This window comes from Stegastes partitus, unplaced genomic scaffold (assembly GCF_000690725.1).
Source record: "Stegastes partitus isolate 25-593 unplaced genomic scaffold, Stegastes_partitus-1.0.2 Scaffold180, whole genome shotgun sequence".
Lineage (NCBI taxonomy): Eukaryota > Metazoa > Chordata > Actinopteri > Pomacentridae > Stegastes > Stegastes partitus.
Window position 1 is genome coordinate 389,051 of NW_007577911.1, and position 12,435 is coordinate 401,485.

Consider the following 12,435-nt stretch of genomic DNA (forward strand, 5'->3'; position numbering starts at 1 on the left):
TTACACTCACATCTGATTACAGTGTGATCACTATTATTTTTTACCGAACCATCATGGTTTATGAGTCAGTAAAAGGCTAATGCTACCTGGCTAGCATCATCTCCATCAGGTGTCTTTCTCTTTTTAGAGAAATATGTGAACAAGCTCATCTGAAGATGCAGTCAGCAGTTCCATCACGGCGTGTAGATGTTAGCTTAATGCTATCAGTTAGTTTACTAGCGTTAGCCACACTGAGTTGGCCCCGGGCCCAATTAACTTAAGCTACCGATGTGCTACGAAACAATAGCGGCCGTCAATGTTTTGCTAAAGTCTATTTAACTTGTAAAATCTATTCTGAGTTACCTTACACTAATAAGCCTACCTTTTCTCCGGTAAGTCGCTGCCGTAGTCTCCAACACGACCCTCCTCTGCCTGACATGGAGCCTGGTGCTGGACGGGACGTCACTTTCAAGGCCAAGCTCTAGCCAGTAATTAGCGTCGCATTAACCTCCCAAAGAGTAGAGACTGAACAAGATTTTATCTGTAGTTTACCTTAGCAGTCGCAAGTAATTGACGTCATATTGACCTCCAAAGAGTGGATAAGGAACAAGATAATTATCTGTAGTTTACCTTAGCAGTCGCGATTAATTGACGTCATATTAACGCCCGAAGAGTAGATATTGAGCAAGATAATTATCTGTAGTTAACATTCGTAGTCGCGATTAATTGACGTCATATTAACGCCCAAAGAGTAGATATTGAGCAAGATAGTTATCTGTCGTTTACCCCAGTACTTGCCAGTAATTAGCATTGCATGAACACCCCAAAGAGTAGATGCTAAGCAAGACAATTATCCGTCATTTAGCTTTGTACTTGCCAGTAATTAACGGCGCATGAACACCCCAAAGAGTAGATACTGAGCAAGATAGTTATCCGTTATTTACCTTAGTACTCTTGAGTGCCGGACCCAGTGCAGGACTCTGCTGTGAAGGTGGAGGCATGTGGTGGTGGACGGAAAAACAAAAGTAAAAACATAAATGGAAGGAGCAGCGGCTAGGATTCATTTCCTAAATGAATGTAGAGGAAACACTGTAGTTTCTCCGCAAAGTGAAATCCCAGGAAGCAGAAGTCACTGATCCTTTCCACACAGGTCCCTCTGATGACAATGGACTGAATGTCCATCTGTTTCTTCTGAAGTCTATAATTAGCTCCTTTATCTTGGATGTGTTCAAGAGCAGGTTATTGTGTCTACACCATACAAACAACTGTTGCACCTCATCCAGGTAAGCGGACTCATCACCTCCTGTGATGCAACCTACCACTGTGGTGTCGTCCATTATCCTGAAAAGCTAGGACAAATAGGCACAAACAAATCTGAAAAGATACACAAATAATTAACAAGGACAGTTTTTTGATCAAAATTATTTATTAATCAAATAAACATTACATTATTTTTTTATCCCAAAAAATACATGTTCAAAGCGCCACAATGGTTGCCTGATTTCAGACAGAGCTGTCACATGATATTAAACATAAGCGTTCAGCTTGACTCTGTATGGTACACATCATAATGAAGCAGTTCATTTTAAGTTGTAAATTCAAGCTGCTTTTCATACTTTTGGCCACCAGATGCCTCCAAAGAGGACTGTGTTAAAAAGCTTTGAGTAATGAACCCTTTCATTTGGCCATCACTACTTTGTACTGTCCCTCGCCCTGTAGTACTCGGTTCTGCTCAGTAGCCCCTGTCCTGTGCTAGAATTATTTGTACTGTTAATATTGAGCTGTAGTTTCCTGAAGTCAGTTTGATCAGTTTGTCCATCTCAGTTGCCGTAGTCATTTCCAGTTTTGCTCTTCAGCCTTATGTGTAGATCTCAGTTTCCCCTCCAGAGGTTGCCAGAGCTTTGCCTGTTTTCCCTTCCACTTAGTTAACCCATTGGTGTCCCAACCACCCTTTTCCCTTTTCCTTCACTATCCCAGTCTCCCAGTTCCCTGCACTATTATGTGGTATTTGTATTTTTGTGAACTAAAGTCTTTAAACTTTAACCCTGGTCTGTTGTGTTCCTGTCTGTACTTGGGTCTTTAACACTCCATGACACCTTTAGCTGCTTTTAGATGACAAGATCATATTACACCCACTTTAGTCCTTCTTTTCAGACAACATCTTAGTTTACAATTTGTTTAATTATTATTATACAGGCATCGTTATGCTCTTCTGGCTGTTCCTATATCTTGGATTAAGATTGTAATATTGTCAGAAATTTTGCAGACAGCAGGCCACAACTCAAACTATTTTCCTGAGTATTTAAGACTTGCAAGGTAGTGTGTCAGGATGAGGTCTCATCCCTGCGACTAACGTGAGTGTGCTATTCAGCCTATCACCGCTTGAGGGCATTCCTTATAAGGGCGTGGTGTCCATCTTGGCCCCTCTTGCTCTTTGGCCCACTTCCGGGTCGCCTTGCTTTCGCTTTTTGTGTCCCAGCAGCACTCCGCAGGTGATGCAGTAGTGATGGCCAGATAAAGCCTCATGAAGCCTTGAAGCTGGTCGGTTTCAACCAGTTGGTTCAAAGAAAAAGGTTAATTTCTGGAGGCTTAATGTGCACACAAAGCCCCCTGCTGATCAGAAAATGTATCGTCATTTCAACTATCAGAACCCGAATCTTTTTTATTGTCACATCCCCAAAGATGAATAAATTCAAATGTAGTGGTGACCTGATTGGTTTTTGTTTGTTTGTTTGTTTGTTTGTGTGTTTGTTTGTTTTAAAAAAGAATGGGTTTTGGCTCTCCAGGGGAAGAAGTAATTTGGGGGAAGTTTGCATAAGTATATAAGAAGATGTATGACATTGTCTAGTTAAAATCTTACTAACCCTATCTATCTGTCTGTCTATCTATCTATCTGTCTATCTATCTATCTATCTATCTATCTATCTATCTATCTATCTATCTATCTATCTATCTATCTGTCTATCTATCTATCTATCTATCTATCTATCTATCTATCTATCTATCTATCGTTTACTGTTCTTTGTTTAACTTCTGTTCCAACTGTTGGTTTGAAGATGAAAACAGATTATTGGATTTTTGTGTTTTTTAAATTAACGTGAAGATACATGTAATTCTTTGCATACTTATTTATTTGTTAACAAGTTAAACACAGCTTTGAACTAAGAGTACACAGACCAGGAATAAATCATGGTTTGAGTTCAAATATAACCTTTCACAACATTAAGCACATGGTACAAGGCAAACAGTAATAACAACAGCTAAAAAAAAAAATATGGTTGTGTTCTCATGGCATCTATTTCTGATATTAAGGGAACTGAGGGTTATCTTTCATGTTGAAAAAATCTGCTGAAGGATGCCCAGTGAGTTCAAGCATGAGGCCAAAGGGTCCTGAAAAAACAGCCACATGTAAGAAGCTGAGTAAGATTGGGCTCAAAATGCCAGTGGGTCTTAGCCAATCCCAAGTCTTTGTCCTTGTTTTCCCTGAGTTTTTGGAGACCATTATAGCCTTCTTTTGAAAGGACGTTTGCTGATTGGGTTCTTTATTTAGTAAATTCTGTAGCTGTGATTAAGTTGCTTTTCACTCTCTCAGTGAACGAAGCTTGATGAAATAATCTTCAAATGTGATTAGTTTTGATCTGCACAATCCTGCTTCTCATACTGCTGATCTAGTTTCCACAAATTGTTTAATAGACTTTCAGGGTAGTCATTATCTTCATGCTGAGAAAGGCCCTCTTAGCTCAGAATAACAATCTGATTTCTGACACTTGGTTCTGATGCATAGTTCTGATGTCATGTTTCCCACTTTCACAATGCTACTTAGCCAGCAATGTTCTGCTGGGAACTTGAGGTACAACCATACTTGCAAATGAGCAATTATTGCAGGTTGATTTACTTGCAAAATTCTCTGATCAGCTGATCAAATTCAGCAGAGTGTCTTCTGAATGCTGCATCAATGGAAAGACACAACTGAAGGAAATCTGACCTTTATACACGATCAGTGACACTAATTTGTCCCCTTGAAATAGTTATTTCTATAGTTATATTACAGATAATTCCTCTTCATTGTACATGTCAGATCTTTGCATGCCATCCTAAAACAAGATCATTTGCAATGTGAGGTGATGTGATGGGAGGTAGTGCAGTGGGGTCTGTAATCCAGTTTTGGGATGCCAAGTCTTATGGATCTATGTTTTTTTATTGCACTTAGTTTGTCCAAATACTGTTGAAAAATATTTTAGCAAATATGTAAAATATCAGCAATGTAAAAATTCAACAAAAAATATTTCCAGAACATAGTTTTGGGCCTCAAATACACCACTAAACTGAACGCTATGTCGCGGCTTCTTGCTACTGTTGTTGCTGTTTTGAAAAGCCCAACCCAGGATCCACTCGAAGGCTGGAAGACAACTGTCCCTCTACAGGACAAACTGAACTAGACCATTCACACTGTAAGAGTCGGTGGTGGCAACACATAAAGCCAGATAATGTGATCACTATTGCTCTCATTATTAGCAGTTTTGAGCACTTAAACAGGCACAATAAAAGCATGCCTACTTCAAAAAATTCTCGGCCCCACCTGGAAATGAGCGGTATAACTCCCATTTTACTACTATAAAGCTATAACGCTTTAATTCGCTGTCCACAAAAACTCACGTGTGAAAAAATAAATAAAAAAGGGAGGAAAGCTTTGAGCTGGCACGCTGTTGTTTTAGGACAACGTGTCCTTCCACACAGCACAGGTGACAGAAGCAGCCAAATGTGCCTTTGAACTGTTACCCCATGCACCTTACTCATCCGCCATCTGCACTGACACCATCTCACTTCTGTTTCCCAAACTGAAATCCCACATGCATGTTCACCATTATCAGAGTAATGGTGACGTCATTTATGCTGTTCGGGAGTATCTGGAGGCTCAAGATGTGACCATCTTCTAGAAGGAATAGGGAAGCATGAACATCGCTGGGGGCTGCATGGTGGCTCAGTGGTTAGCACCGTTGAGTCACAGCAAGAATTTCGCCGGTTCGCGTCCCAGTGAGGACACCCGGAATCTTTCTGTGTGGAGTTTGCATGTTCTCCCCGTGCAGTGTGGGTTCTCTCCGGCTTCCTCCCACAGCCCAGAAACATTTTGAGGTTAATTGGTGATTCTAAATTGTCCGTAGGTGTGAATGTGAGTGTGCTTGGTTGTCTGTCTCTAAGTGTGGCCCTGTGATAGACTGGTGACCTGTCCAGGGTGTCCCCTGCCTTCACCCTGAGTCAGCTGGGATAGACTCCAGCCCCCCATGATGACCCTAGTGAGGATGAAGCGGTGTATAGATGATGGACGGATGGATGGAACATCGGTGGACCAAGTGCATTAAAGTAAAAGGACACATTTTTTTGCCAGAACAGTCTTTCTTCTGTGAGTTTTCTGATGAAGTCGAGAACTTTTTGAAGTACTCTAGTATAGTTGTGCAACACAAGTATAAACCACCTATGAAAACACAGAAGAGAATGCATCCTCACTGGAACAACTAAATGCACCAATATGATCAAAATGCTTTAAGGTGGTAGTGATTTCTCTGGCCTCTTGCCATGTCACTCAAAAATTACAAACCGTCATTGTCACACAGTAAGAGAATTTGATGTGTTATGAACTCAGTGCATCTCTATTGTGACATTTAGGCCCGTAAACAGGCAAGGTATCAGAAGACGTCGTTATTATTTCTTCCCCATTAGCTAGTTTGACCTGCCTTTCTCCTTGCATCAGTTGGAAATGCTCATCTGAATTTCTTCTGTAGTAAAGACATCCACAACAACTCACATTAGAAATGTTTCAGTTTGTTTTCCCTATTTACTGGGAAGTTTAGGATGCTGAGGAGCTGGGCAGGTATTGGGTGTAAAGCAGGGGCTTGGTCATTTGACTTGTTCTTGTGGTGCAGCAGACATCACAACTCATCTTCAGGTTCATTCAGGAGAGCTCAATACAACAGTGTCTGTCCCAGGCTTGAAGCTCCCCCCCTTCTGCACACACCAGCAAGTATGATTCACTCCTCACCTGTGGCAGGCGAACCTAGAGGCCAAGAAAACAGGATTAGAAAATGAGATTTCTTTGGAAAATCTGATTTATGTGGATTACGCTAAATTAAAGTTATTGAAATATGTTCTATGACAGGTTATTTTACAAATAATCTGAATCTTAAACTGCTGATCTCCTGGGATTGCTGAGTGAGTAATTTGTCCGTACCCTGTTGAACAACAGCAGGTGACGGTGGAGAGGAATCACAAGCGGGTAATGGCAGTCTGGGGGTGTTCTTTTCCTCTGTAAAACAGTCAGAGCAGTGAACAGACAGATGCTTTTTAGAGACATGGATACATCAGCCTATTGAGAAACAGCGCGGTAATGTCGTGCTTTTTTAAGGCATTCATAACAACTGTTTGTCTATTGCAGAGGCAAGTCTGATCTCAGTAATTTACAACTGCAAAGGTTATGCAAATTAAATAGAGAATGAGAGGTTATAGGCTGCTATAAGTGTTTTGTTTTGCATTTCAGGCAGAGAAAGAGAGTACGAAAGTGGATTAAAGATAAGCTTACATCCCCTGTTGCATCCACACAGTGGGCAGGCAGAGCAAGAGATGCTGGGCAGATATTCAGCTCTGTGACTGAAGGAAAGAAAGGAACGTCAGAGTCCATGACTGCATGCACTGTTTAAGGGATTCAGCTTAAGGTTGCACTGCTGGCCAGCCAGGGTGTAATAACATAAAGAAACAAGACAGAACCAGAAAAAGTACATGTTTGTGGCAATGAATGGATGATGGTGTGAGTCTGAAAGAACGGAGAGAAGGTCTGAAGGTGAAAGCAGTAACTAAAGCCTTGATCACAACCGGACGCGCAACTTTAGGGATCGTACGTTCTCATACATACATGACAACAGGCCAAAAAATTTCCTAGTCCCTTTGTTCTGATCGTTGCCCGTGGGGGTGACGAGTTGTGAATGCATGCGCCGAACTTAACACACAAGGGGCACTCGCTCCCTTATTGCAATTGCACGCAATGAGCGTCTTACACCACGGATTTACTTCTGATTTCATGATACCTTAAAAATTGCACGTCTCATTTGCAAACTCCTTGCGGGCGGGGGAACCCAATTACACTTGCGGTATAGCTGTTCGCAGAGAATTCATAGAATTAGTTGGACATGTCCAAAATCCTCCGCACGTGCTTACAGGTCTGTGACCTCGAAATTTCGCAAGATGGACTTTTGATTCTGCACAAAATTTGGACGCAGACAGGCCGTAGGAGCCCATACAGCCGGTTGTGACCGAGGCTTAAGGTGTCCACAGATAGTTGCATTTTTATGATTACACAAAATACATCTTTGTAGTTCACAGGGTTTTGCAACAACAGGAGTTGGAGCCATTATTTATAACGAATTCATCAGTTCAGTGGCATCACTGCATCTTTAAAAAGCTTGTGACACTGTATTGATTCATGAGAGCAAGCATGCGAGTTCCTACATACCAAGGCTATTCTTAGAATGGGTATTTATCACTGTGTTCTGACTGAGGCCTCCAATATAAACTGTGGATACGGTGCGTCACTGGTTTCATTCAGAGTGGCTCACATTGGCTCATTATCTGGTATAATGAAAACTGCATTAAAAGGTTTTCAGCTGGATTTAAAAGGCTTCTTAGCTGACAGAATTAAAACTGGGTCACATTTCTACCTTGATATGGCCTTGACTTTGAACATTCTGATGTGTATTGAATTGTTTTTTATGACTAGTTTCACAGAGATTTGTAGGAGTAGAAGCATTATCATTCTGTGACTGGGGTCTTCATTTTGTCAAAATTCTGTGGTTTCCTATTGTGTTGTTATATAGTGCATTCTCTATCAAGTGAAACAGATGGGAATACTTCAGGGCATGTAGACAGACGATGATGATGATGATGATGATGGTGATGATGTAAGATAGAAGCAAGGGGTGCTGGTCCCTTGCCTGTGTCCTTGGAGGAGTGGCACTCCTGCATCTCCGCCTTCAATCTCTCCATTTCTTTCTCCAGCTCACAGTATCGCCTCTGTGCTTCATGTAACTGTCTGGTGAACAAAGAAATAAACACTGTAAGTTTCATCACACCCTCTTACTGTTTTATTTCTTCAGTTGAGCTCAAGGCACTGGGATGGTGTAATGCAAATTTATTGAATGCTTGTCTTTGAAAGTTAGCAACAGGATAAAAAAAAAACTCCTTAAAATTTGATAAGAGTAATTTTATGCATCAGTTTCTAGTAGAGAAACAGAGTGCCGACACATGCACAATTATTTCCATTATTGGCCAAGAGCCTCGAACCTTACCCTGCATGTTTATCAATGCTTACCTTTCCTGATTTACTTAACTAGCCTCTCAAATCAGTCAATTTTTAAAACTTTTCTTAAAAGTTCGACATTTGACAATTTAAGGAGTGGAATTTGAAGGTTGATGTAGTTTAAGATCTTTTTACAGTGTTCTACTGATTCATTGGTGTCAAATCGCTTAACTTCAGATCCTCAGTCAGCTGCTAGATGCACCAGTGGTTGCTGAGTGTTAACACAAGGTGGAACAGCTCGGGAACTGTCTCAGTTGACAAGTTATAATTATGATGCTTGATCTGTCTTACAATCCAACAAGTCAAATTAAACCAAATTGGACATTGAAGTTCTACGATTGTTGCAGTGCTCAAATGGTTACACATTTGAGTTTTTTTTTTTTCTATTATCTCAATGAAAGGACCAAACAGTAACCTCCTTTGACTTCTTACTTTTTACCTTAGAAATGAGCAGAATGTGTATGGGGGACCCATACTTTTACATAAACATGTACATATTGACCCAAAATCTGTTTTTGAGTTTTCTAGAGAACTGTGTTCTTCCTGTATGGGACACCTGTACCTGATATTTGGAAGCCCACACACTTAATGTATTTATTTTTAAAGTAGTAGTGATTAGCAGTGACACCAGTCTGTGGATTGGATAAAGATGGCACTATGTCAGCTGATACCTCTGCAAGTCTTCAGAAAGTCCTGATATTTGGTCAGTCTCTTCTTCTTTTGTAGTGGTGTGGGTGGATGCAGTAAGACTTTGCTCTTGAGTAAACGGGAGGTCCAACGGTGCCGGCAGATTGTCTGATTCAGTGTCTGTAAGCTGCCACAGCTGGTCCTAAATTTAAAGCACAGGTAAATCAGAAACCTGCTGATCAATATTTTAGTCTGTACATGACAATTCATAACTGCGTAAAAATTTTGCATACAAGGTTATGAAGCAAGTCATACAATCTGACAAATGGATGCAAAATCTGATGCATATACAGTCTTTATGGTGATGATGTCTTACTAGTTTCTCTGATGCATTCAGATTCTCACACTCCCCAAGCTTTGTAGGGTCAGTTTGCATCATTATGTTGTGACTGCGGTCAATGGCACCCGTCTGACTATAAAAAGAGACCAATTAAACAATATGGAGAAAGCCTGCATGTAAAGGATAGTTAAAGTTGTTAATGGACATAAAACATTCATCTTAAATTTAAGTTCACCTGGTAGCAGCGTAAGAATATCCAACAAAAGCCAAGTGAATTCCTATTGGAGCTCCATCCATTATGTCACTTGGCGTCCCCTGCAGAACACAACAGATGCCAGTTTTCACACCAACAACCACCAGCTGGTCTTATTTTGGTCAGGTCATTTTGTCACAGACATTCCATGAGCCAGCTTGATGGCATGAAGTTTGTAAGGCAGATTGTTTTTCAATGCTGCTGTCTTCATGAACTTATCTAATTAAAGACAACTAAAATGCATTATTTGTATTAAAACCTGTTTTGTGTGAGATCTTTACCAGCAGAGTGCACACCGTTACACAAAATAATCGGACATTTCTTTCATTCCCCACAGAAAAGCAAACTTTGAGATAAAACAAGTCTGTAAAGACAATACCATGTCATTCAGGGTGTCGTCCAGGATGTCAAAGTTGGAGGTGTCAGTTGGATTAGAGACATCAGGCAGGAAAGGGGCATCGAGTTTATGCAGGGAACCCCAGTCTATTCCACAGAAAAAACAATGACTCCTGAAGTCACTGGATCCTTTCCTGCCTAGACGAACTTCCCTCTCACAGATGAGTCCAGTGATGAAGGAATGAGCCTTCTCTGAAACCTCAGGGCCAGAAGGAGGAAACTGAAAATACTCCTAAGGATAGCAAAAAAGATAATACAAGGAAAAAACCCTGGTGTTCCCACCACTACCCTCGATACCACTGGTAATATTTCTGCTACAACATACACCTCTGTAATTATTAAGATGTGTTGGAATATGATTTGAGTCCCACTGTGGAAAACTAAAAAAACTGCATATACTGTAGAAAGGCACACATCTACATATACATAGGGCTTGTGTCATCAAGGGGCACAGCAATGAAAAGGTGACCATCATCAGTTTACCTTTGAAATATGATGCCATTTCTCCTTATGATGCTGTGAAGAAGCAGCATATAAAGGCCAAAAGGAATGGGCCTAGGATCAAGCCTTGTGGTATTCCATGGTTAATATAATTTTTTGAGGCATATTTTTTTGTTTGAAAACTAAAAAAATGGATATGTTGTAGAAAGGAAGACATCTGCGTATACATCTATGTATATTTCAACATGGCAAACAAAAAACAAATCATGACTTCCAAAAAGCTCACTGCAGACCACTGTTATAAAACCATTTTAAAGCTTTGAGAGCTCTCAGGAGCACAGCAGCCTTATTGATTGTCTTTAGAAAGTTCAGAACCACCAGAACTCTTGTATGTACATTCAAACCGAGTTACCAAGAAGGAGGGGCCCATGTCTGGAAGGTGGCAAAGAACTGGTGGAATAAACACCTTAGCAGCACTTTGTCAGTCAGGTTTTTCTTGCAGAGCATCTAATTAGAAGCAACACATAGGACAGCTAAAAAAAAAAAAAAAGCAGCATTTAAGGTCTCTAGTACTCTGTCTGTTGAGCACCAAGCATTCTACTGTGAAGAAGGCTGATGACAGAGTCAATTAATCCAAATACATAGTGAGACCCGTCAACACAACAGTTGGCCAAATTAGTGCTAAAGTGGATTTTGGATGGGTATTGGGGCAGCTGTGCCTCAAGTGGTAAAGCAGGTTGTCCACTAATCACAAGGTTGGCAATTAAGTTCTTCACCCTTCCACATGCCAAAGTGTCCTTGGGCAAGACAATGAACCCAATTTGCTCCTAATGGCAACTATGCTGTCACTGGTGTGTGAATGTGTATGTGACTGTAAAATGCTTTGTACAACCTAACTAAGCTTAAAGAGCACTATATATGTGTTGACCATTTATCATTTTACAGGTCTAAGATTGTTGGAGAGCTGAAAATGATTGGCCTGATCTTAAGCGGATCTGTTAGAAAGAATAGGATAAATAGCCTAAATCTTATTCTGCAAAGTATGTAGAGACTTAAGCTGCTTGAGTATTCTCTCTTTCTTTATGTGTTGCCAGACTGACTCCATTACGATCAGGAAATACCTGTCTGCCGTGAAGTTTCTGCCTGTGATTAACCTTGCTGAGGCAGAATGACTCTCTCTTGCCAAGGTTATTTCATCTATCCATCCATCCATTTCCTATATGTTGTAGAGGGTTGCCTGGGGCTGGAGCCTATACCAGCTGACATAGGGTGAAAGACAGGGTACACTCTAGACTGGTTGCCAGTCCATCACAGACCCAAAATGTAACAAACCGTGACAGACAACTATACACATCACACTCACATCTATGGCCCACTTTTACTGCTCTTCATACTGTTATTGACTTGGGCCTGTTTGATTTAATTTGCAATCATGTACTGTGTTTTAAATGCCATAAATGTTTTCTATCTGTGCTTGGAAATCAAATCTATATTTATATCTATTCTGAAATGATATTATTTTCAAAAGTATAGTTTTTCTTATCAGTTGCTTGCAGAAATTATGAGAGTGTTTATGTACCTGAAAGTGAATAATCTTGGCATATGTTTCAGAGATAGACTCTGAATAGAAAGGTGTGGTCCCAAACAGCATCTCATAGGCACAGATACCTAGAGCCCACCAGTCACATTCAGGACCATAACTTCCACCTCCCTCTACTGCTCCTAAAATCTCTGGAGACAAATAGTCAGGGGTCCCAACAGCTAAGGATGAGTGAACCTGCAATGAAATCAATAGGTTGATAGATTATTTAAAGCAAAAGTAAAGTTAAAATTTTAAAAATGGTTACCTGCATTTCCAACAGTTGTTTCTTATTGTGAAAGTGACAATTGTTTGTTTTTTTAGAATTATTATTATTTATTACTCTTACCACCCCATCCTCCAGTAGCTTCAGACAGGAACCAAAGTCCCCCAATCTAATATGTCCATCAACTGTCAGGAGGATGTTGTCAGGTTTGATGTCTCTGAAAAGAAACAGTGTAAAGGGGACCACAGTC

At 40.5% G+C, this 12,435-nt stretch overlaps 1 protein-coding gene across 2 annotated transcripts in view; it reads right to left on the minus strand.

Moving 5' to 3' along the window:
• Window positions 1-5,916: 5,916 nt before the first annotated feature.
• The window catches only part of dmpk (DM1 protein kinase), a 13,784-nt gene continuing 7,265 nt past the window's right edge, over window positions 5,917-12,435 (minus strand). The window contains exons 6-15 of one of the 2 annotated variants that reach the window (XM_008280052.1): window positions 12,309-12,402; window positions 11,960-12,157; window positions 9,923-10,138; window positions 9,526-9,605; window positions 9,327-9,423; window positions 8,995-9,152; window positions 7,959-8,056; window positions 6,554-6,621; window positions 6,206-6,280; window positions 5,917-6,031 (exon numbers count right to left, since the gene is read on the minus strand). In XM_008280052.1, the coding sequence (XP_008278274.1) occupies window positions 5,930-6,031; window positions 6,206-6,280; window positions 6,554-6,621; window positions 7,959-8,056; window positions 8,995-9,152; window positions 9,327-9,423; window positions 9,526-9,605; window positions 9,923-10,138; window positions 11,960-12,157; window positions 12,309-12,402 (1,186 nt within the window). In that variant the 3' untranslated portion in view covers window positions 5,917-5,929. Of the gene's footprint in view, window positions 6,032-6,205; window positions 6,281-6,553; window positions 6,622-7,958; window positions 8,057-8,994; window positions 9,153-9,326; window positions 9,424-9,525; window positions 9,606-9,922; window positions 10,172-11,959; window positions 12,158-12,308; window positions 12,403-12,435 lie in introns of both variants that reach the window. The other variant, XM_008280051.1, reaches the window with a different exon arrangement.